This window comes from Suricata suricatta, chromosome 16 (assembly GCF_006229205.1).
Source record: "Suricata suricatta isolate VVHF042 chromosome 16, meerkat_22Aug2017_6uvM2_HiC, whole genome shotgun sequence".
Taxonomy (NCBI): Eukaryota; Metazoa; Chordata; class Mammalia; order Carnivora; family Herpestidae; genus Suricata; species Suricata suricatta.
The window spans coordinates 13370551-13393636 of record NC_043715.1 but is presented as its reverse complement, the minus strand read 5'-3'; the positions used below and the strand labels follow the sequence as shown (position 1 = coordinate 13393636).

The 23086-nt window shown below is 39.7% G+C and overlaps 1 protein-coding gene across 2 annotated transcripts in view; it reads left to right on the top strand.

Moving 5' to 3' along the window:
• The window catches only part of AP1G1 (adaptor related protein complex 1 subunit gamma 1), an 82637-nt gene extending 63416 nt beyond the window's left edge, over nt 1–19221 (top strand). For both annotated transcript variants that reach the window (XM_029926166.1, XM_029926165.1), the window contains 10 exons: nt 1104–1226; nt 1375–1464; nt 2011–2138; nt 3527–3631; nt 4264–4405; nt 4604–4730; nt 8144–8251; nt 8359–8519; nt 13255–13353; nt 15077–19221. In XM_029926166.1, coding sequence (XP_029782026.1) covers nt 1104–1226; nt 1375–1464; nt 2011–2138; nt 3527–3631; nt 4264–4405; nt 4604–4730; nt 8144–8251; nt 8359–8519; nt 13255–13353; nt 15077–15178 — 1185 coding nt within the window. In that variant the 3' untranslated portion in view covers nt 15179–19221. The remainder of the gene's footprint in view (nt 1–1103; nt 1227–1374; nt 1465–2010; nt 2139–3526; nt 3632–4263; nt 4406–4603; nt 4731–8143; nt 8252–8358; nt 8520–13254; nt 13354–15076) is intronic.
• Nucleotides 19222–23086: the final 3865 nt, after the last annotated feature.

Below are 23086 nucleotides of genomic sequence, written 5' to 3'. Positions count from 1 at the left end.
TTGTGGGACTGATGGTTCTATGATTTTTATAAATTCTAGTGTTATTTTTACTTTTTTAATTTTTTAAAATTTCTTCTGAATGTCTTTATTTTTGAGAGAGAAAGAGAGACCGTGTGAGCAGGGAGGGGTCAGAGAGAGGGAGACACAGAATCTGAAGCAGGCTCCAGGCTCTGAGCTAGCTGTCAGCACGGAGCCTGATATGGGGCTCGAACCCACGAACTGTGAGATCTTGACGTGAGCTGAAGCCGGACGCTTAACTGACTGAGCCACTCAGGCACCCCTAAATTCTAGTTTTAAAGGATAGTATGATGTTTTAAATAAACTGACAGGGGTTTTTTGTTTTTTTGTTTGTTTGTTTAATGTCTTTATTTTTTATTTTGAGAGAGAGAGAGAGGCAGAGAGCGAGCGGGGGAGGGGCAGAGAGAGAGGGAGACACAGAATCTGAAGCAGGCTCCAGGCTCTAAGCTGTCAGCACAGAGCCCGATGCAGGGCTCGAACCCATGAACATGAGATCATGACCTGAACCGAAGTTGGCCGCATAACCAACTGAGTTCCCCAGGTGCCCCAAATAAACTGAAGTTTTAAAAAGAGTACTATTTATTTAATTCTTATTTCACATGCTGCCCATTTGGACCTCTGATATCCATACCCCTCTTCATTCCCCAGAGTGACATGGCTGCTGTAGGTAGCCCATGCGATTTTTGACTGTGCTGGGAGTTGTGAGAAGGGAGAGGTGGTTGTAATTAAGTTTGCAGTGAATGTCCTTAAATTTTTGAAATCTTAGTCCTAATCTGTTTTGAATAGAAAAGGTCTTTCTTGAAATTTTAATCTTTTATGTTTTACTTTTACTTTGACAAAGGAGATTTTATTTTATTTTATTTTACTTTTTATAAAATTGAAAAACTTAGAATGTTAATTTAAAATAGCAGTAAGCAATTTGAATAAGTAAGACTTTGAAGTTTGAACTGCTTATGAACCTGAGAATTGGAACCAACTTTATTGTTGAGTGTGTTTTGTAGTAGTCTCCTTTGAATAGAAGCATAGCTAATACTTCTTACCATTATGGTGTGTTTCTAGGAGTAACTGTCTGCATTTCCTTTTAGGCAGGAAGCTATGTTCGTGATGACGCAGTCCCTAACTTGATCCAGCTAATAACCAATAGTGTGGAGATGCATGCCTATACTGTCCAGCGCTTGTACAAAGCAATTCTTGGTGATTATTCTCAAGTAGGTACTTTATACTTTGGTGGGGAAATTACCCGTTATGTTCCTGGTGTGTTCTAGATGTGCCTCAGTTTGAACCTTTATGATTAGATGACCTGTAATCCTTGCAAGGATTGAAAGCCTTTCACAAATGGTGACTTTCTTTTGACAGCAACCTTTGGTACAAGTGGCTGCATGGTGTATAGGTGAATATGGAGATCTTCTTGTATCAGGCCAGTGTGAAGAGGAGGAGCCTATTCAGGTACTCCATGCCACTATTTAAGGAGGGAGGAAAATAGTGTTTTTGGTTATAAGAGGATGGTGTTTAATGAGGAGTTGAGGTGGATTCCTTTTAAAGAAGTAATCCCAGAATTATATTGGGAAACTTGCCAGTTTTTGAGATGGAACTTCCTGCTCTGGTGCAATTTCAAACCATCTGCAGACCTGTTGCTCACCCTTTGGCTTGATAAGAAATGAGATCTATCCAGGTCTGCATTTCCTTATCAAAGGACTGTCTGTAGGAGAAATTGTGGCAAGAACACTTGAACTCTATCTTTTTATTTTCTTTACTTCTACCTCTTGAAGCTGTGATATGTCTCTTGGTACCTACTGGGTATTTTCCACTCTTTTCTTTTTAAACCTCCTTCCTATGTGCTTCTTATTGATGGATTCGTTTTTACAGTTACTCTGACAAAGCACAGTTAGTGTTAAAAGTTTTGGAAATGGTGGTGGCATCCTGTGACTTGGTATCAGATTTAGATCTTTACTATAACCTGCATTTATGTTGTTGTTTTGTTTTTCTCTCCAGGTAACAGAAGACGAAGTGTTGGATATTTTAGAAAGTGTTCTAATCTCTAATATGTCCACCTCCGTGACACGAGGTTATGCCCTCACTGCCATCATGAAGCTTTCTACCCGATTCACCTGTACTGTAAAGTGAGTATAGAGAAAAAGTAGGATGAACGTGTTGTTTTGTAAGTTTTAAAAACTTTGTTAAGGAAAATTTCAAGCAGAGACCCAAAAAGGAAAATAGGATAGTAAAACAAATTGTATTTACCTCTCATTCCACAATAATAATCATTAATTGGTAGTTCATCCTTATTTTATCTATACTTCACTCTGGCTTATCCCCACCATTTATTATTTTGAAGGTAAAAAGTTATGGTTTTAAAATTTGACTTCTAATGCCTTTTCTCTTTTTTAAAGTGACAAGTTACTTCCCTATATGAGGGTTCTGGTTTATTACAATATTTTGAGATGTCTGAACCAGAGTTAAATCATGAAGTTTTTGGTGGTTAAATCTTTAAATTCTGCTCTTTACTATTTTGAATAAAATTCAGCTGGACTAGTTTTTCAGCGAAGCATTTTTCTTAATGAAAAAAAATTTTTTTAATGTTTATTATTTTTGAAAGAGAGAGACAGAGTGAGGGGGAGGAGGGGCAGAGAGAGAGGGAGACACAGAATCTGAAGCAGGCTCCAGTCTCTGAGCTGTTAGTACAAAGCCAGACGCGGGGCTTGAACTCGTAAACTGTGAGATCATGACCTGAGCCGAAGTCAGGCCCTCAACTGACTGAGCCACCCAGTCGCTCTTCTAGCCAAGAAGCATTTTTAAGACAAACTTAGTTCTCTTAGATTTTGTGTAAGGCCCTGTGAAAAAAAAGATATTTTTTTACTCTTTAAATTGTGAACCAGAAGAATTCAGTGTCAGGTAATAACCCTTTATTAATAAAAGTCTGATGCGGGGTGCTTGGGTTGCTCAGTTGGGTAAGTGTCCAGCTTCGGCTCGGGTCATGATCTCGCGGTTCGTGGGGTTGAGCCCCACGTTGGGCTCTGTGTTGACAGCTCAGAGCCTGGAGTCTGCTTCAGATTCTGTGTCCCCCTGCTCTCTGACCCTCCCCTGCTTGCGCTGTCTCTCTCTGTCTCTAAAAAATAAATATAAAACATTAAAAAAAGTCTGATGCTGTGACCCTTTTGTGTTTAAAGCTTATTTTAAATTATTAAAGAAGAGAATGAACATTATGTACTTCTTTTGTAGCAAATTAATCATGGCTACTTTTTTCTAGCAGATTTTAGGATATGGAATATTTAATGGGCAAAATCTAGCATTACAGTTAGAATAAGTGTAGTGGTAAATGATGGTACTGAGGTATGTTTTGGATAAATGAAACTAAAGGAAAGGTGTTTCATTTTTAAAAAGGTGTGTGAATTAAGAAAAGATGAGTGTTTCAGGTTTTTAAGCAGAAAACTCTGGTTTGTTTATTCTCTCTGCTTGTTTATTAATTTTCTTTTGGGTATTTGAATTTGTTTGTCATTTTATCCCAAAGCCGAATTAAGAAAGTGGTTTCCATCTACGGAAGCAGCATCGATGTGGAACTCCAGCAGAGGGCAGTGGAATATAATGCGCTTTTTAAGAAATATGACCATATGCGGTGAGTGAAAGAAACCAAGCATGTGGCTGTTACCGTGATAATCCACAAAGAAGACTCATTCCTCATGCTTTGTTAACTGGACTTCACAACTCTGTTTAGTCCTCATTGCTTGACTGCTTCTCTTTGTCCCATTTTCTATTCTGCCTACCCTCTAAAGACTTAGGTTAACTGTGTTCTTTCATTCCCCTTCTCTTTTGGTATGAGGTGTTTGCTTCATTTTCCATCTTATTTGGTTAAGAAGTAGGAGTTGTGTGTTTTCAAGAGAATCCCATTCATATATTTAACTTTGTGATGCATGAATATTCCCCCTCTATTAAGCAGTATCTTCATGATTGGAAATTGTTAATACCTACTTATTTACCTTTCATTCCAATTTTTCTACCACCGAGAAATCCCAGTCTCTTGGGATTTAGGTGGATAGTTTGTCTATTCAAGGTTTCTTGCCTGCCCTTAATCCAGCCAGGAATTTAGGTCATGTATTCTTGTAATCCACCTTCTATTTTAGTGTGTGTTTTACAGGGTGGGGAGGGGAGATGGCTGTCCATGTTTGACTCCAATATAGTAACAGTGATTGTCTTGGGTAGGGAATCTAGGTTAACTGCCTAGAATTTAACCACTTCAGATTCTTCTAGGTCTGCCCTGCTTGAGAGAATGCCTGTCATGGAAAAAGTGACCACAAATGGCCCTACTGAGATTGTGCAGACAAATGGAGAGACAGAACCAGCTCCACTAGAGACCAAACCACCACCGTCTGGGCCACAGCCCACCAGCCAGGTAGCTTTTCACTTGCTTATCTGGGAATCCTCATGATCTTATAGTTAGTTCCTTATAAGCTATCTCTTAGTTGATTCCCTTCAGTGTTCCTGGATTGATTGATAATTCTCTTCCTTATTTTTAAGTGTTGAAAGAGCTTTGCCTTAGATACAGATTAGACCAATGATTAATGAATTGAGATACTATTTCCTTATTTAGGCCAATGATTTATTGGATTTGTTGGGAGGAAATGACATAACACCTGTTATTCCAACTGCACCTACAAGCAAACCAGCTTCTGCTGGTGGAGAACTTCTTGATTTGCTGGGAGACATCAACCTTACAGGTGAGAGCAGACTGGAGTTATTTAATGCTTGGCTGGGGATAAAGGCCTTTGGAGAAGACTGCCCTGAACATAGGCTTTCTGGCACAGGAATCAATCAAAGATGAGTGAGGCTAAGTAAGAATGGGAATGCAATCTTCAGAATACCTGGGATGTAAGCTATCATGCCCGTGTGCTAGAGGCAAGTCAGGGTTCCTTACACTCCAGGTTTTAATTTGGGCAGGGTAAATTGCTCCCATAGTATTTAAGATAGAAGGGACTTTCTTTTTAAGTTTTTATTTTATTATTTTGAGAGAGTGTGAGTGGGGAGGGGTAAGGGGGGAGGGGGAGAGAGAATCCCAAGCAGGCTCTGTCCTGTCAGTGCAGAGCCTGAAGTGGGGCTTGATCCCATGAACCTGAGGTGAAATCAAGAGTCGGATGCTTAACTGACTAAGCTACCCCTAAGATAGAAAGGACTCTCTTTTTCAGGTTACAAAAGAAATATATCCCAAGTCAGTTCTGCCTTTAGTTACTATTGTAATACATCACTTTTTCTACATTTCTTTCTACTCGTGATTAGTTTCCAGAGGCTGTGGAGAGTGGAGAAATGTTAACCTCTTTTCCTCTCTTAGTAAAGCAGTGGAGGAAGAAAATTGTCATAATTATAATACACAAACTTTTTATTTGGGAATTTTTTATGTTTGTTTATATGTAGTAGACAGTAATTATTGATGTATTCGGTGACATTATGAACCCCTGAGTCTAAGAGTATCATTGTAGCATATAATTCCTGTCTTTTTTTTTAAGTTTATTTGAGAGAGAGAGAGAGAGAGAGAGAGAGAGAGAGAGAGACGGATAGACGGGCAGACATAGAGGAAGAGGGAGGACCCAAGCCGGAGAAGGCTCTGAACTGTCACCATAGAGCCCTATGTGGGGATCAGACTCGGGAACTGTGACATGAGATCATGACTTGAACCAAAGTCAGATGCTTAATGAACTGAGCCATCCATGTGCCCAGCATATAATTGCTGTCTCAAGTATAATGGTGAATTACTGCATACATGACCTCAAATAGAAAACAGCCATAGAATAAAGATTTTGAATAAAGATAAAGACTGGCTATCAGAGACGAAATCGTTTGTCCTAACAGCATTCTCCCAGAGCTTATAATTTATATTTATGTCTTAACAAAATTTCAAAGTGTTACTTGTCATATACTTTAGAGTCATTCACAAGTAGTTCCAAATCTTCAGATGCCATACCCCTACTGGTTATATGGAAAAAACTACCTCTTAGTTAAAACGTAATGTATAGATGATACACTTTACTTATTGACATATTACCATTTCCGTGTTAGTACATAGTCTTCACAGTTATAATTGTAAATGGTTATCTAACATTGTATTAGAAAGTTTGCTCCATGGAGTGCCTGGGTGGCTCAGTCAGTTAAGTGTCTGACTCGATTTTTGGCTCAGGTCATGATCTCATGGTTTGTGGTATTGAGCCCCTCTGTCTGTGCTACTTCGCACACACTTTCTCCAAATAATTTAAAAAATTAAAAGATTTTAGACTTCTTTTACTTCACTTTGTTAATCCTTTTTGAGATGGTATATATTCAGTTAATTTCAAAAATAGTTTGAAATCTCCTTACACCTACAAAGCACTCTTTATTTTGCTTTGGTTTCTTGTGCGTCTTCTTGTAATCCTCATTTCTTTCAGTACATGGTCATTTCTGTCACTTACGTGATCCTCAACTTTTTCTTATTTGAAAGGATCAAATAAAAATGGTAATTTGGTGATTTTCTTCCTCCACTTCATACCAGCTCCCCGAGGTGTGTGTGTGTGTGTGTGTGTGTGTGTGTGTGTGTGTGTTAAAATTTTATTATGCAGTATTTCATATTTATAAATTTAGGGGTACCTGGGTGGCTCAGGTCATGATCTCATGGTTTATGAGTTTGAGCCCAGTATTGGGCTCTCTGCTCTCACTGCAGAGCTTGCTTCCCTTTGGAGTCTCTGCCTTTCTTTTTCTCTGCCGCTCCCCCCACTCATGTACACATACTCTTTCAAGAAGAAATAAAAATAAGTAAATAATAAAATTTAATAAATGCCTTGATTACTTAGCTTGTAAAATAAAATAAAATATTAAATTATTATAATGGTGAAAATATTATTGTTTTGCCTATCAAGGGTTGGCAGTATACGTTGGAGATATTTTTGATTGTTACAACTGGGAAGATGCTACTATTATTTAATAGGTAGAGGCCAGGGGCACTGATAAATATCCTACAGTGCACAGATAACCCTCACAGCAAACGATCAGCCTAAAATTTCTTTAGTTTTGAGGCCAAATAACTATTTAAAAAAATTTTTTTTAATTTATTTATTCTTTAGAGAGAGAGAGTATGAGTGTGAGTGTATGAGTAGGGAAGGGTCAGAGAGAGGGGACAGAAAATCCCAATCAGGTGCTGTACTGTGCGAGTGGAACCTGATGTGGGGCTTGAACCTGTCAACCGTGAGATCATGACCTGATCCGAAACTAAGAGTTGGATGGTTAGCTGACTGAGCCACCCAGGTGCCCTGAGGTTGAGGAACTTTAGAGCATATTCATGTTCAGCCCTACTATTGCCATATTGTTTTCCAGCTTGTACCGGTTTACATCTCTTGGGCAGAGATTAGAAGTCCCCATTGCTCCTTATTCTTACCAGTGTCTGGTATTATCAGACACTGAAATTTTCACCATTCTGTTGGAGGTGAAGTAGTATCTCATTGTGGTTTTAAACTTTATATTCCTCATACTGGTAATATTGAGTATCTCTTTACATATGATTCTCTTTTCATTCAGGTTCCCTATTCTGCAAATTGCTTGTTTATATCTCTTACCACTTTTAAAAAAGTTTTTATTTTAGAGTGTGAGCAGGGGAAAGGGGCAGCGGTGGGGGCAGGGGAAGAGAGAGAGAGATTGAGAGAGAAAATTAAGGTGGCCCCACACTCAGTGCAGAGCCCAATGCAGAGCTCGACCCCACAGCCCAGGGATCATGACCTGAGCCAAAATCAGGAGTCAGATGCTCAACTGACTGAGCCACCCAGGTGCCCTGTACAGGCGCTAACCACTTTTAAATTGGGTTATCTTGCTTTCTAACTGATTTGTAGAAAATCCTTATAGTTCTGGATACTCCTCCATTTGCTGTTTTGTAGCCAAGATTTTTCTCCTGCCTGTGGTCTCTCTTTTCTACTTTATTTTAGTATTTTTTAATAAATAAGTTACTTTTTTAAAGTATTTGAATGTTTCATTTTTTCCTCTTATGGTTTATCTTTGTCCATCTTGTTTAAAGAATCCTTTGCTTAACCTGAGATCCAGTAATTTTCTCCTGTATTGTCTTTGGCGAGCTTTGTCATGCCGGTTCGGATTGACTTACGGTCGGAATGCTTCATTTTAGGTGCTCCAGCTGCTCCTCCTGCCCCTGCCTCAGTCCCACAGACATCCCAGCCTCCCTTCTTACTGGATGGGCTTTCGTCACAGCCTCTCTTCAATGACATCACTACAGGTACGGTTATTGGCATCACCGTCAGTGAGAGGTGGTCCTTGAAGAGGAAAGTACTTCTGCAAGCATTAAGCTGCCTGCAGTTAGACTGATCTTGCTGTGCTTTCCAGGCATCCCCTCCATCACAGCATACAGTAAGAACGGCTTGAAGATAGAATTCACCTTTGAACGGTCAAATACCAACCCTAGCGTCACAGTGATAACGATACAGGCCTCCAACAGCACAGAGCTGGACATGACAGACTTTGTTTTCCAGGCTGCAGTACCAAAGGTACTACAATGTCATCTTTGTCTTTGACCTTTGATTAAAGATTGATTTTTTTTTCCCCACACATTTGGTAGGGGATGTATTTTGAGGTTTAGAGGTTAAACCAAATTTGTATGTTTAACCCAAATTAACAATACTGTAACTATTACGGTTTATTAAATTCTTTTTTTTTATGTTTATTTATTTTTGAGAGAGAGTATGAGTTGGGGAGGGTAGAGAGAGAGGGAGACACAGAATCCGAAGCAGGCTCCAGGCTCTGAGCTGTCAGCACAGAGCCCAGCATTGGGCTTGAACTCATGAACTGTGAGATCATGACCTGAGCTGAAGTCAGACATTCAACTGACTGAGCCACCCAGGCGCCCCAAAGTATGTCATTTTTAATGAGTACTTTTTACTTTAAATATTGCTTTAAATACTTTATTATTCTTACAGTTACTACTGAAGGATAAAGAAAGGACATTCTGATAATAGCTAATGAGAGTCAAAGCATAATTCCGTGAGGTAGTCTGCTAAGGGTAGTTTGGGTTTAGTAATACAGTGGTAAAAACCTAAAAAACACAAATTCTAACATGGAATTAAAGTTTATTAAGATGAAGGACTTTATCTATTTGGTATTCTCTTCTAGTCACTGGATCAGAATTGACAGTTTTCATCTCGATATTTAAGTGAAAGAAACATTCATTCCTCCTTCATTAATTATCTAGTTAACTATTGATACAATAGTTTTTGTAGACTGAAGTTTTATTTATACCAGATCTTAGTTTAAGGAATATTTATGTTCCATCTTTGAATAATGAAAAGTTCTATGTGTAAAGAAAAATTGAGAATGAAGAATAGGCAAAATGTTTCTGTAAAGAACAAGATAGTAAGTATCTTAGGCTATTTGGTCCCTGTTGCATCTACTGATTTCTGCTGTTATAGTGAAAAAGGGGGGTGCCTGTGTGGCTAAGTGACCAACTCTTGATTTTGGCTTAGATCATGATTCCATTGCCGTGGGATTGAGCCCTGTGTCGGGCTCTGTGCTGAGTGTGGAGCCTGCTTAAGATTCTGTCTCTCATTCTCCTTCTGCTCCTCCCCTGCTAGAGCGCGCTCTCTCTCTCTCAAAATAAAAAAGCCATAATCAGTATATAAATGAAGGAGTGTGGTTTTGTTCTAGGAAAACATTATTTACAGAAAAGATGTTGGGTCATTCTTGGCCCATGGGCCATATAGTTTGCCAGCCCTTGGTTTAGACTAAGCTAACCTTATCTTTGCAGTGACATGTGAAGTACGACATTCAAACAACACATTTTTGGAAACTGAAGACCTTTTATTTGTGGTTACTGTTGACTTTGCAAAAGCCAACTTTAATTGTATTTTTTAGGAACCAGAGTAATGTAAATGTTTTAGAAGCAGGAGAGTGGAGCTGTTTCAGTACTAACTGTGTGACATTACGCAAGTTCCTTAAACTGTGTGCCTCAGGTTTCTTCCTTTATGAAGAGGGGAATAGTGATAATGATGTCTATTTCCTAGATTTCCTTTAAGGAATAGATGTGTTGTGTACTGTTTTAAGCACTTTTCATATGTTCATTACTCAGTAAATGTTAGCAGCTGCAACTTACGGTTTTATACTTGTTACTTTAGGCTATGTTCTAGATAATCTCTGCCATTAAAGCATAGTCTTATTTTTGGTGCTGTACTCTACAGTATCTGTTTGCATGTTACGATGTATCTTGAACTTCAAAATACCATATTTCATAGATTCTATTACTGTTTCACTTTTTATTCCTGAAATTGAGATGCATTTTAAAGTTAATACTTTGTCGTAGTTTAATTGGTAGCCTCTTTCCTTTCTCAGTGGGACATAGAGTAGTGTGAATTACAGCTAATGGCATGTTACATTTGATGAAATAATGTAAACAAGTAAATAATATTTTAGCTTACATAGTCCATCTTGGTAATAGAATTATGATAAGACCCAACTTAATAAGTCCAAATATACAAAATCTCTTTACTCTTAGAGTTTTGGTCCTTACAGAAGGCTAGATAGACTTCCCTCTCCTCTCTTTCTCTGCCAGCCCTGTCCCTTTCCATCACTTTCTGTCTCTCCTCCTCTTGTCTCCTTCTGCCTCCTTTTCCCTTTCTTTTTTCTCCTCACTCTAATATTTTTGTTTTTTTCCTTAATTTTTATTTATTTAGTTTTTAATTTACATCCAAGTTAGTTAGCATATAATAAATACTATAATGATTTCAAGAATAGAATCCAGTGATTCATCCCCTACATATAACACTCAGTGCTTATCCCAACAAATGTGTTCCTTCATGCCCATTACCCATTTAGCCCATCCCTCCTCCCACAAACCCTCCAGCAGCCCTCTTTTGTTCTCTATATTTAAGAATCTCTTGGGGCGCCTGGGTGGCTCAGTCATTTGAGCATCTGACTCCAGCTCAGGTAATGATCTCACAATTTGTGGTTTCGAGCTCCATGTCGGGCTCTGTGCTGACAGCTCAGAGCCTGCAGCCTGCTTTGGATTCTGTGTCTCCCTCTCTCTCTGCCCCTTCCCTGCTTATACTCTCTCTCTTTCTCAAACTAAATAAATATTTTAAAAATTTGTTTTTAAAGAGTCTCAATGTTTTGTTCCCCTTCCTGTTTTTATATTATTTTTCTTCCCTTCCTTTGTTTATCTGTTTTGTAACTTAAATTGCACATATGAGTGAAGTCATTTGATACTTGTCTTTCTCTAATTTCCCTTAGCATAATACACTCTGGTTCCATCCACATTGTTGCAAATGACAGGATTTCATTCTTTTCTATTGCTGAGTAAAACTCCATCAAACACACACACATACACACACACACACCCCACATCTTTTTTTTTTTTAATGTTTTATTTATTTTTGATACAAAGAGAGACAGAGCATGAGAGGGGGAGGGGCAGAGAGAGAGGGAGACACAGAATCTGAAGCAGGCTCCAGGCTCTGAGCTAGCTGTCTGCACAGAGCCTGACGCGGGGCTCGCACCCACGAACGTGAGATCTGACCTGAGCCGAAGTCGGCAGCTTAACCGACTGAGCCACCCAGGTGCGGCCCCCCCGCTCCGCCCCATCTGTATCCATTCATCTGTTGATGGATATCTGGGCTCTTTCCATACTTGGGCTAATGTCGGTAGTGCTGCTGTATAAACACTGGGGTGCATGGGCCCCTTTGAAACCGCACACCTGTATCCTTTGGATAAATCCTAGTAATACAGTTGCTGGGTTGTAGGGTACTTCTATTTTAAATTTTTTGAGGAACCTCCATACTGTTTTCCAGAGTGACTGTACCAGTTTACATTCCTACCAGCAGTGCAAAAGAGATCCTCTTTCTCTGCATTCTTGCCAACATTTATTAATTTTAGCCATTCTGAAAGGTGTGAGGTGGTATCTCATTGTGGTTTTGATTTGTATTTCTCTGATGATGATCACTCTCTAATATTTTAGAAGACTACACTTTCAGGAAAGATTTTTAAAATCCTAGTGTGTAGGGGTGCCTGGGTGGCTCAGTTGGTTAATCAGTCGTCTGCCTTCAGCTTGGGTCATGATCTCACAGCTCCACGCTGGGCTCTGTGCTGACAACACGGAGCCTGCTTGGGATTCCTCCCTGCCCACCCGCCCCCCTTTCTGCCCCTACCTTGCTTGTGCTCTCTTTATCAAAATAAGTACACTTAAAAAAAATTTTTTTTAATCCTAGTATGTAGAAGAGCTACATATATACTATATTGTGCTAACAATTATGGTTTACTTATCTTGCTTTTATCTCTCTTCCCTGGAACAAACAAATGTAATTCACTAAGACTACAAATTGTGGTATTTGGCTTTCTAGGTGTTTTGCTGTATAGGCTAGTTCTGCATGTAATTTTTCTCTTAATCCCTGTGTCACCCATGGAGAGATCTTGATGTATTCCACACACATATTAACAGCTGGGCTCTTTCCAGCCTTTCCTTCACCTCTGTCATGTAGCCTTTGACACATTCCAGATTATGTAGACTTTAGAAAACAAAAGTTCAGGGGCACCTGGGTGGCTCAGTTGTCTAAGTGTCCAACTTTGGCTCAGGTCATGATCTCATGGTTCGTGAGTTCGAGCCCCACGTCTGGCTCTGTGCTGACAGCTCAGAGCCTGGATCCTGCTTCAGACTCTGTGTCTCCCTCTCTCTCTGCCCCCTCCCTGCTTTTGCCCTCTCTGGCGCATTCTCTCTCGCAAAAACAAAATAATAAAGCATTAAAAAAAAAAAAAAGAAAACAAAAGTTCAACTCTACTGATCCCAGTCATCCAAATACACAGTTGGTGAATGGTATGCTGGTTTGTTATTTCTAGAAACTTTGTGTTTCTTTTTTTCTAGCTTTGTTTAGCCACCGGCATCCATTTTTTAGCTTCATAGTTGATCAGTTACTATTAAGTGAGGTTGCCAGAACAAGAATTGGTCAGCTTTGGAAAAGCGGTAGACTAAAGTTCCTTCTACTTGTAAAGAGGAGAGTGGCTCATTGCTAGTTTTCATGATCAAAGACCTAACAGTGTTTTGTTTTGTTTTTTAATAATGTGAAGGTTATAGTCAGCCCACATACTATGAATTGCTGATATCTGGAAAACAAATAGAGCATAATAGTAGGTAAATCTGTTACTTGAATAATCATCCAGGTGTCTGACATTTTTATTTATTGATACCTCTGACATGGCGTTGAGTGTATTGTTTTCTCTGAAGACTGCCTTTGTTCTCCTCAGACATTCCAGCTGCAGCTTCTGTCTCCTAGCAGCAGCATCGTTCCAGCATTTAATACGGGGACCATCACGCAAGTCATTAAAGTTCTGAACCCACAGAAGGTGAGTAGCACATTTGAAGGTAATATCTGAGCGAAGTATAAGCATATTTCCTGAAATAAAATTTTGCTTTGTTTCTCTAGGTTTTTTTCTGACTCATAGTCATAGAAGAAATCTGGGAAATGTCTAGTCTAACCTCTTTATTCTTCTGTAGATTAGATAATAAATGCAGGCCAGACACATGAAATGGTTTAGTGACAACTTACTAAAATGTAGCTTTATTTAAAGAATTGTCTGTTTGGAGGCTTAAAGGTATAGTTTTCTGCAGAAGAGGGAAAGCTTAGACATTTTAATTTTTACACAAGTTGCAGTCTAGGGTAAGAGTATCTGTAGAATCCCATATATCCACATTTACTTATGTAATACGTGCGTGCAGTGAAAGTGGAAGCATTTTTAATGAACCAGCCAAATGAAAATTCACTTTAGAAATTGAAATTAACCAATATTTTCATTATATCTTCTCAAAGAAGTAAATTGACTTTAAAAAAAATTTTTTTATGTTCTTTATTTCTTTCTTTTTTTTTTAAATTGTTTTAATGTTTTATTTTATTTTTGATACAGGGAGAGACAGAGCATGAGAGGGGGAGGGTCAGAGAGAGAGGGAGATACAGAATGCGAAGCAGGCTCCAGGCTCTGAGCTAGCTGTCAGCACAGAGCCTGATGCCGGGGCTCGAACCCACGAACCGTGAGATCATGACCTGAGCCGAAGCCGGACGCTTAATCGACTGAGCCACCCAGGCACCCCATAAATTGACTCTTTATTAGTAATCAGTCGACTAGTTTTTAAACAGTTTTTGAAAATGGTTCAGAGAAATTCTTCACCTTGTAAGATTTCTAGCAGTGTCTCATAACCCCGATATGATTTCCTTCTCTGAGAACATTTTCCCTTTCCTCTGCTATGCAGTGTATTTTGAGTATCTGCCTATAGCATAGCACAGATTCCTTTGATACATAGAGTACAAATTTTCTTAGTGCATTAATATTTGAAATCTGCCACAAGTAAAAAGGATTTATAACTGAGTTCTCTTAAAACAACTCCTGTTACCATAAGTTAACTCTTTTTTTCTGTCTTGGGAACAAAAAAGTTTATGTTCACATTTATTATTGGTTTTACAGAGAAGCAACAGTATCTCTGAATGTAGAACATAAGATGAGTATGTTTACCTCATTTTTCTAGAAGCTTGGATCCAAAGGTTGAATCTTTTTGAAAAGCTCCTAGCCAGTGTGACTATGAAATACTCCCAGATGATTCTGTCCTGTTAATGCATTAGTTCTAGGATTGGAGCTGACGATGTGTCCTGGAGATGCATTTTCTCTACTCGGCTGCGTGATGTTGGCCAGAGTACTAGGCAGCAGCATTGGTGGTGGTGGTGGTTTGCCTGTATCGTTTTTAAGAGACAGTTTTGCTGTAAAATAATTTGTTTCCTTTGAGATTAAAAGTCTATTTGTGGGGGTGCCTGGGTGGGTCAGTCGATTAACTATCTGACTCTTGATTTCGGCTCAGGTCATGATTCCAGGGTTATGAGATTGAGCCTTTTGTTGGGCTCCACAATAAACTTGGAGCCTGATTAAAGACCTTCCCCCCCCCCCCCCCGCCCCTACCCAACTTGGCCGAGTACTCTCTCTCTGTTTCTCTCTCTCAAAAAAAAAAAATTTATTTGTGGGCTACATAGATTCTAGAAATTTCCTTCCAGTGTATAATTTACAATTCTCTGTTCTTCCACAGCAACAGCTGCGAATGCGGATCAAGCTCACATATAACCACAAGGGCTCAGCAATGCAAGATCTAGCAGAGGTGAACAACTTTCCCCCTCAGTCCTGGCAATGAGGGCCTGGGTACCATTCTCATGCTTGTCCCACTCAATCAAAGGAACTCTGGGAAGGAGGTTGTGATCGCTGGCAAGTCCCCCCCAACTGTACCATGGGCCTGAGGAGCTGAAGAGAACTGTTGAGGAGGATTTTCCTGAAGTTATCGCTGACCTTGAAGCATTCTCAAAGACGAATCTCCTCTCCTCCACTGTTGAGGCCAGCTGCTTCTGGAGGCTACTTTGCACTCTTCCTCCTCTTCTCCTTTGTCCGCACTTCTCTACCCCTCCCACATTTACAGCCAGAATCAACATTCCCTGGGCTCCTGAGGAAATAAGCAGTTGGTCTGGAGGAGAGGACTGGAATTCATGGCAAGAAAACACTCACTCTGTCTCTGCAGCAAAGAGTTGCCCTTTCTTTCTACTGTGTTTTTCTGTGGACTGGGCGAGGTGGGGTATTCATTCCTCACTAGCTGGGTTACCATCTTCAGGCGCTTTTTACATCAGGCATTCGGAATGGAAATGTAACAATGGACTTCAGGGAGCCCTGCCTTTTTCTACTGGTTCCCCCAATGTTTGAAAGAGGCATTAGGCTCCTGGTAGCCTTTTCTGTGCATTGCTGTATACACACAGACACACACATGTATGTATGTTTGTTACCAAGAACTGGGTAGACCTGGAGAGGTTGTTTGTAAACACTGGACAGATGCAGTTAAAAAGAGCTTTTGTTGAGATTTGGCATGAAGGATATGGTGCTCTATTTGTAATAGAAACTCCCAAGGCTCTTCCAGCTCCCCCTTCTCTCCATTCTTTAGCTGTAGTCATGAATATTCTCCATGATTTTCAGAATTGATTCCCCTGAAAGTGCAAAGTGAACAATTTCTGAAGGATATATTAATAGTTATTAAGGCCCCAGTTCCCACCACAAATTTTAAAAGGTTCTCCTAAGCCCATAACTTGCCTGTTGAACTATGGTAAATGGGTGGAAAGAGGAGTTAAATTTTTTAAGATCAGACTCCTTAACAAAAGCACCTTTGCCCATAGGAAGAGTGAATATCAGACTCATCCTAGAGCATATTGGAGTCATCTTCTCCATTATTCCAAACCTTCCTTCTAATTTCCTGAGTCTGGCTTGGACCTTGGCATTCCGTTTGAATTCCTTCTTCTAACTGGAACATTTGTGTTGTATCTGTAACACTGGCACTGAAATAAAGACCACGCGGTTAAAGAAATCTTTCCTATATTGTACTTTATGGTGTTGGAATGAAGCCTTGTAGCTTCCTTGCCCCTGTAGGAGAGGAGGTCTCATGGACACCATAGGGAGGCATATCCTTTGCTGAGTCTGAGAAGTTGGTGTCTTGAGAGTGGCTAGTCTCATGAATGTCTGCATCAAAGACCTGAGGTCTGGAGCTTTTTAAAGCTGAGTGCCGAGTGCTTTAGAAAGGACCCTTGTGTTACCCAACCGTAACACTGACTTGCTGGAATGAGGTAAGGTGACACCCGTGGCACATGTTGAATGTACTGTGTATGTTCAGGTGCCCCGGTGCCATGTCTGATATACTAAAGAAGAAAGAAAAAGTCAGGCACACCTTGCTCTTATAATGTTTGCGATCATTACTGTATTGATTACAGTATAATGACTACTTTGACTTTGGTCTTAAACCTGGGTACAAGTATCTTTCCCCTCCCCCCCCCCCCCCCCACTTCACTAGGCCTTTACTTAAAATCTTCAGTGTCTTGTCAAATCTAGTTCTGTATCAGATGCTAGATTATTCTGAACATTTGACAAACCGAGGTTGAACTAAAAGGTTCCAAAGGGGAAACTTTCTGGTCATATATAAGAGCAAGATTTGCTAAAACTTACTCTACTGGCTAAATGGTTGACTGAGTCAAGAATAGGATATTATATTGTGCGTAGTTTCAGTAAAGGCAAGTGTGGACTGGTATATATTTCAGACAGCTGCTCTGCCTGTGCGATGAAAAATAGCCTTTGGAGTTTTCTTTGCAGACTGATTTCCTTGGATGGATACTTAATGCTGTGAAACATGATAGGATTAACATAATATTGGTGGATTTTGTGAATAGAATTTATCTAACATTCCTCATTGTGTTAGAGGCTTTATTTTCTCTCACGTTTATAGTTGACCAGTTCAAGTTTCTTTAGTTGGACTGAGTTGAATCTCAGAATCCTGCCGAAGACCATGCTAGAAGACAATGCTAGCTAATGGAGCTGGAAGGGGTCTACTCTAGTAACAAAGCATCTCCGTGGGTGATTATAGTTTCGAGATAGAGTTACAGGATTATCCATAGCTTTTTCTAGATAAAGGGATAAAAATCATGGACTTAACACGTGGGGTGCCGCCTAGAATATGAAGTGATTTTGGAGAGTGAAGCTGAGCACCACACTGAGGAACTAGTGGCCAGAAAACTGCCTAGGACACTGACGGTTGTGAAGACCGTTTCAAATGATTGGATCTTGGAAAGCTTCAGCGTGCCTTAGTTTCTAGGATCAGAATAAGGTCTCCTCGTACTTGGCCTTGTTGCTAACAGGAGAAATCTCTTAATTTCTATGAATACTTCACACATTTCAGTAATTTCTTTCCCTGGTATGACATCCAAGGGGGAGCAAATTTGGACAGATTTACAACTTCAGAGCCATTGTGAGGAAAAAGTGATTTCCATGGCTGTTTTAATAACTCCAGGGAGATAAGCAGTGAGCCTACATATACTTGGACAATTTCACATGCACTTTTACCTCATTTTCCCCTCTTTCAGAGTAGTGTATCCTGTCACCCCCACCCCCACCGCCCAAGTAATCCTAAGGGATAATTCATCTAAGTAATCTCATAAAACTGTAGGAAGGGTGCTCTACCCGAGAAGCTTCTCCCACAATGCGCTGGTGCTGTTACTTTGAGGTGATTTGGACAGTCATGGAATGTTTTACGCTATGTGTAGTGATCATCTGTTCCTTTTAAGGTCTTTCTCATTTTAAGAAACATTCCTCAGTGTAACATTTGGGAGGGAATTCTTTTAATAGGTTAAACATGTATTTCATTCATATCAGAAAGTAGACATTTTAAACCGTTCAGCACTAATGGTTTGAGTACTTCCATCTACTGTATAAACATGCTTTCCATTTTTACATTCTTCTAGAAGAGATTGGAAGGGGATATTGAGGTTCAACTTGATTATTTTCTGCATTGGAAAATACTTGGGCCACGAGAACTAGGGGGATGAAAAAGTTTGAATGTGTATATTTTTTTCTCGTGAATGTATTTTATCCACATGGTCCTAAACCAAATGAGAGCTAGAGAACAGAAAGTGGATATTCACATAGTAGTTGATGGAGAAAGTGGTATATGACTTTGTTTTCATGCATTTGGGAATGGGGAGGGTCACTGAAGAGGGAAAAGTCCTGAAGTTTGAAACACTTTGACCAGCTTTGGCTCAGGAGGATGGGGCTGCTTGTGGAAGTAGAAGGTGAATCAATCACTCTTTTCCAAGCAATAGTAGTGAGGGGGCTCCATCTGCAGGGTTCCAGGACCTGGGACACTTAAACAGAAGCTGAAGCAGCTTGCACGGTTGCTCTGTGAACTTCCACGAGGCTGATTCTGGCTTCACGATGGAGCATTGGAGATTTTTCGTTTTTGTTTTTGGAACCTGCTGTTGCGCTTTGTGTGTTTTGTTTTTGTTTCTATTGGGGGGGGCTCATGGGAAAGAGCTTCTGAACTCTTTCCTTTGTGAACTCCCACTGTGTCCCTGTAAAGTCCTTTTCTTTCATAATTGTTGTAAGTTCCATTTTCATTAAGCCCCATCACATCTTCTTTACTGTAAAAATATTAAAAGGCTGTTTCTAAGTGGGACGGCTAATTCTAATTATTGCAGACATATTTTTGAGATGTAAAAAAATTTAAAATTAAATGGTAAGTCTTAGAGGTGAGTGAGGAATAAAATGGATGTAAACATTTACATGGGATGCATTAGAATTCTGTGTGTATTGTCTTTTGATTGAAACAAATTATGAACAGTGACTAATAATAAAAAGTCAATACTCAATGATTTAAAATTTGCTTCCTTGCTTCTTACAAATAGATTAGAGAAGTCTTGAATGAATTCTTATTCCAGATAATGTTTCTTTTACAGAAATCTCACCTAGAGGAGTCTGAATGATTTTTAAAAAATTTGTAGTTTATATACAGTAGTGCAGTTGGAAATGTTAACTAATGATTATTAAGTCATGCTTATGTCTCCACGTGGATGAATTCTCAAACAAGACAAAGTGTCTCAGGGTGAAAGGTGTATTGGGTTCATCATGGGGTTTTAGTTAGAAGCTTCTCTTTGTAAATTGTTTAAGTGTATCTGTGACTGGGAAGAGGAAAGTTTGACCAGCCAAACTGAATTGTTTCATGATCTATTTTATATGAATTCTTCCATAGAAGAATGGTTGGGAGTTGTAAGCTATAGGTTTCTTTTACTCAGGTTATTCCTGATGGTCCCTTGATTGAGAAGGGGGAGAGTGTGACAGCCCCCTAAGTGAGGAGGAGGAGGCTAGAGGCTGTGGCATTTATCTAGTTTATGCAGAAGTGTCCTTTGGCACTGTTTGATAAGTGAAATTTCTGTAATCTTTCCTTATGTGGCTTGGTTAAAATTCATTCATCATTGTTTCTAATATTATTAAAGGTTTTCCATGCTTTTTCCTCCCCTAGGGCATTTGTCCCCCTATTTTGAAAATAGGAAAACATTCGCATTAAAACATTCCTTCAAATCCTGAAGCCAGGTAAATACTACCGGTTTCTTTGGAACTAAAATAAAATTTCTTCAACCCTGTGTTAGAAATAAGAAATTTAGGCCTAAAGATGACTTTGTGATGATCATTAAAGCAGTGGGAACCAGCTATAAATAAGTGAACATAGTAAGATCTTATGGCTCTTCTACCACAATTTGACAGACTTTTCTTCTCCAGACTTTCTATTTTGTAGTGAGGATTAGGGAAAGGTCCTAGGATAAAGGGGTGTGTGTGTGTGTGTGTGTGTGTGTGTGTGTGAGTGCGTGTGTGTGTGTGTCCTTGTCCTTCCCTCCCCAGGTGGAGAGAGAAGTATGCACAGTGCCTTATAGAAAGATACAGAGAGGGGGCAGTAATGACTTCTCTGTCCCTTGGCTTGATCTAAAGTGATTTTTGTAATGATGAACCTGCAGTGAGGGCAGATGGATTTTTGCACAGAAATTCCCAGAGGAATTTATTTTTAGGGTTAGTCTCAGCTGTTTACCATTTCCAGAAATTGTAGTTACATAACCCTTGGCATACATAATGCACATTGCCTTGAACTGGGGAAGAACATGAATATGTGACCTTTGAAACAGTTGAAAATGTTAATGGCAGTACACGATTTGAAAAGAAAAAGGAGAATCAATTGGTTGATTGCTAAATTGGATATTAAAACATGGATATCTTTAAAGAGCTGCATCTTAAATGATTCCCTGCAACATCTGGGCTGGAAGATTTTTTGTTGTTATTTGTTTTCCTTTTGAAAGAGGTCCTACTGTTGTGAAGAAACCGTAAATACATTAACTTTTAGCATATGCTTGTATTCTGAATTGATGCTTTAGCCTTTATCCCATTAATTAAAAACAACAAAAAAACAAAAGCATTCTACCACTGCTGTTCCCTAGCATGAACTCAAAATGCTGGTCCTGGAATAGGATCCTTTCCCTTCAAGGGACCAATCAATAAAGAGTTTCTCATGAGATCTGGAAAATGTAGAAGAAGCAAGCATTTAGAAACACTAACTGTGAACCACATTTTGGTCTTTTCACTGCCCATCTGCCCTTGGTTAAAGTCCATTTCTCTCTCCATATGGGTGCCTATAGCTCACAAACCAGTGTTCTTGCTGGAATAAGTTACCCAGTAAGCGATGAAATGGGAATTCAATTACTTTGTTTTAAGTAATTTTTTAAAGTTTTTTTAAGAGAAAGAGAGCAGGGAAGGGGGGGGAGAGAGCGAGAGCAAGAGAGAGAGCGAGCGAGCATGGAGCCTGATGTGGGGCTAAAACCCACGGAACTGTGAGATCATAAAGTGAGCTGAAATCAAGAGTCAGGTTTTTAACCGACTGAACCACCAAGGTGCCCCAGAAATTCAACTACTTTGAGTAGATTTCTTGAAAGTAGTTTCAAGGTAGAAGGAAGACCCAGGAGGTAGTCAACCTAAAAGCTTTTTTTCACTTTATACCAGACTTGCAGAAGTCGTTTTTAATTTTTTAGAATGAGACAAATGATTACTGGAGATTGGAATTTTGCCATACGCAAAGTAGCTCCTATGAAAGGAGAAAGTAGTGACCAAACTTTTACAGAATAAATCATTTGTACAGAGTCATAATTTTTACAAGAGTCAAATTTTGTCTCAGAATTTAAAAGACCTCCAAATGTATACACTTTCATAGTAGTGAGGGGGCACAGACTATGCTGTTAGATCTCAAAACTCATGCATTAAACCTACAATTAAAATATTAAAAATTTTTCAGTGTTTATTATTTTTTTTGAGTGGGGGTGGAAGGACAGAGAGAGAGGGAGACACATAATCTGAAGCAGGCTCTAGGCTTTGAGCTGTCAGTACAGAGCCCAAGTTGGGGGGGGGGGGGCGCTGAACTCACAAACCCTGAGATCATGACCTGAGCTGAAGTTGGATGTTTAATCAACTGAGCCACGTAGGTATCACTCAATTAAAATATTTTAAACATATAGTTAGTTCTGGCTAGGCAAACTGGAGCAGTGGATAATGGGGAGATAACTTTTCACCAATGATTCAAACCTCAGGAAATTACTGATTTTTTGCTGCTCAATTCTGTACATGTTGCTTGAAGATTCATTAACACCTGCATAAGAAGGAAATCCCTAATATCCAGAAGTCTAAAAGTTTTCCTAGGAAAATTTAGAGCAAAATTAACAGCCCTGAGGAACTCAGTGAATCTTAAATTTGGAAAATCAGAATTATAATGGTTACTATGAATCCATACTAAGCACTTCGTATGCATTCAAAAAATCTTGATAAGAAATGAATCACTGGGTTCTACTCCTGAAGCCAAGACTACACTGTAAAACTTGAGACAATAAATAAATAAATAAATAAATAAAATTTAAGCCCTAGGAAATCTTAATAATAACTGTTAGATACTAATTTCTGTTTCACAGCTAAGAAACAAAAGCTCAAATCAAGTAAACTGCACAAGAGGCAGAGTTCAGATTTGGAATAAGGCTGTCTGACTCCAAATTTGGCCCACTAGCTAGTCACAAAACTACCGTTTTTCCACCCAGGAATTAATAAATTAACTTTTGAAGATTTTCTGAATTAGCCTTACAAATAATAAAATGGACTTACACCATATTACGGCTTGAGGTAGTGAAAAGAATTCTGATACTTTGCTACAGAAGGGGAAAAGGAAATTAAAATGTGGCTGGGAGGTGAATTGACATTTTGTACACGAGGTTAGGATGAATTTGCTAAAGAACGTCGTGAGCATCTCTAATTAGGAAGAAAGGGCCTTGTTAAGGTGAATATTCTCAACAGTCCGTTCAGTGGTTTTGCATGTGAGGGTGACGGGCCAGTTTTGAAGCAGAAACAGGAAACCTCTGGGAGAGGTAAGTTACAAGAGCTACCCTCTGCGGATGGCAGCGTCCGGTCCCTACAGACAGGTGCGGACCCCACCTGCCCCTGGTGCAGTCCGTACTTCGGAGGCGGGGATAGAAGTAAATAACCCTCCCTGTACCTCAGTCTTCCAAACAGAGGGCGGTGGGAGGCTCAGGCCCAGCCTTTCGGTAGCGCCCGGCTCCGCCCGCGGGATCCGCACCGCCTGCCAGCCAGGATGCGACTCTGGGAGCCCGGGCCGCGCCGGGCCTGCAGCTACGCAGGTCCAGCAGGGCTGCGGGGGGGGCGGGGC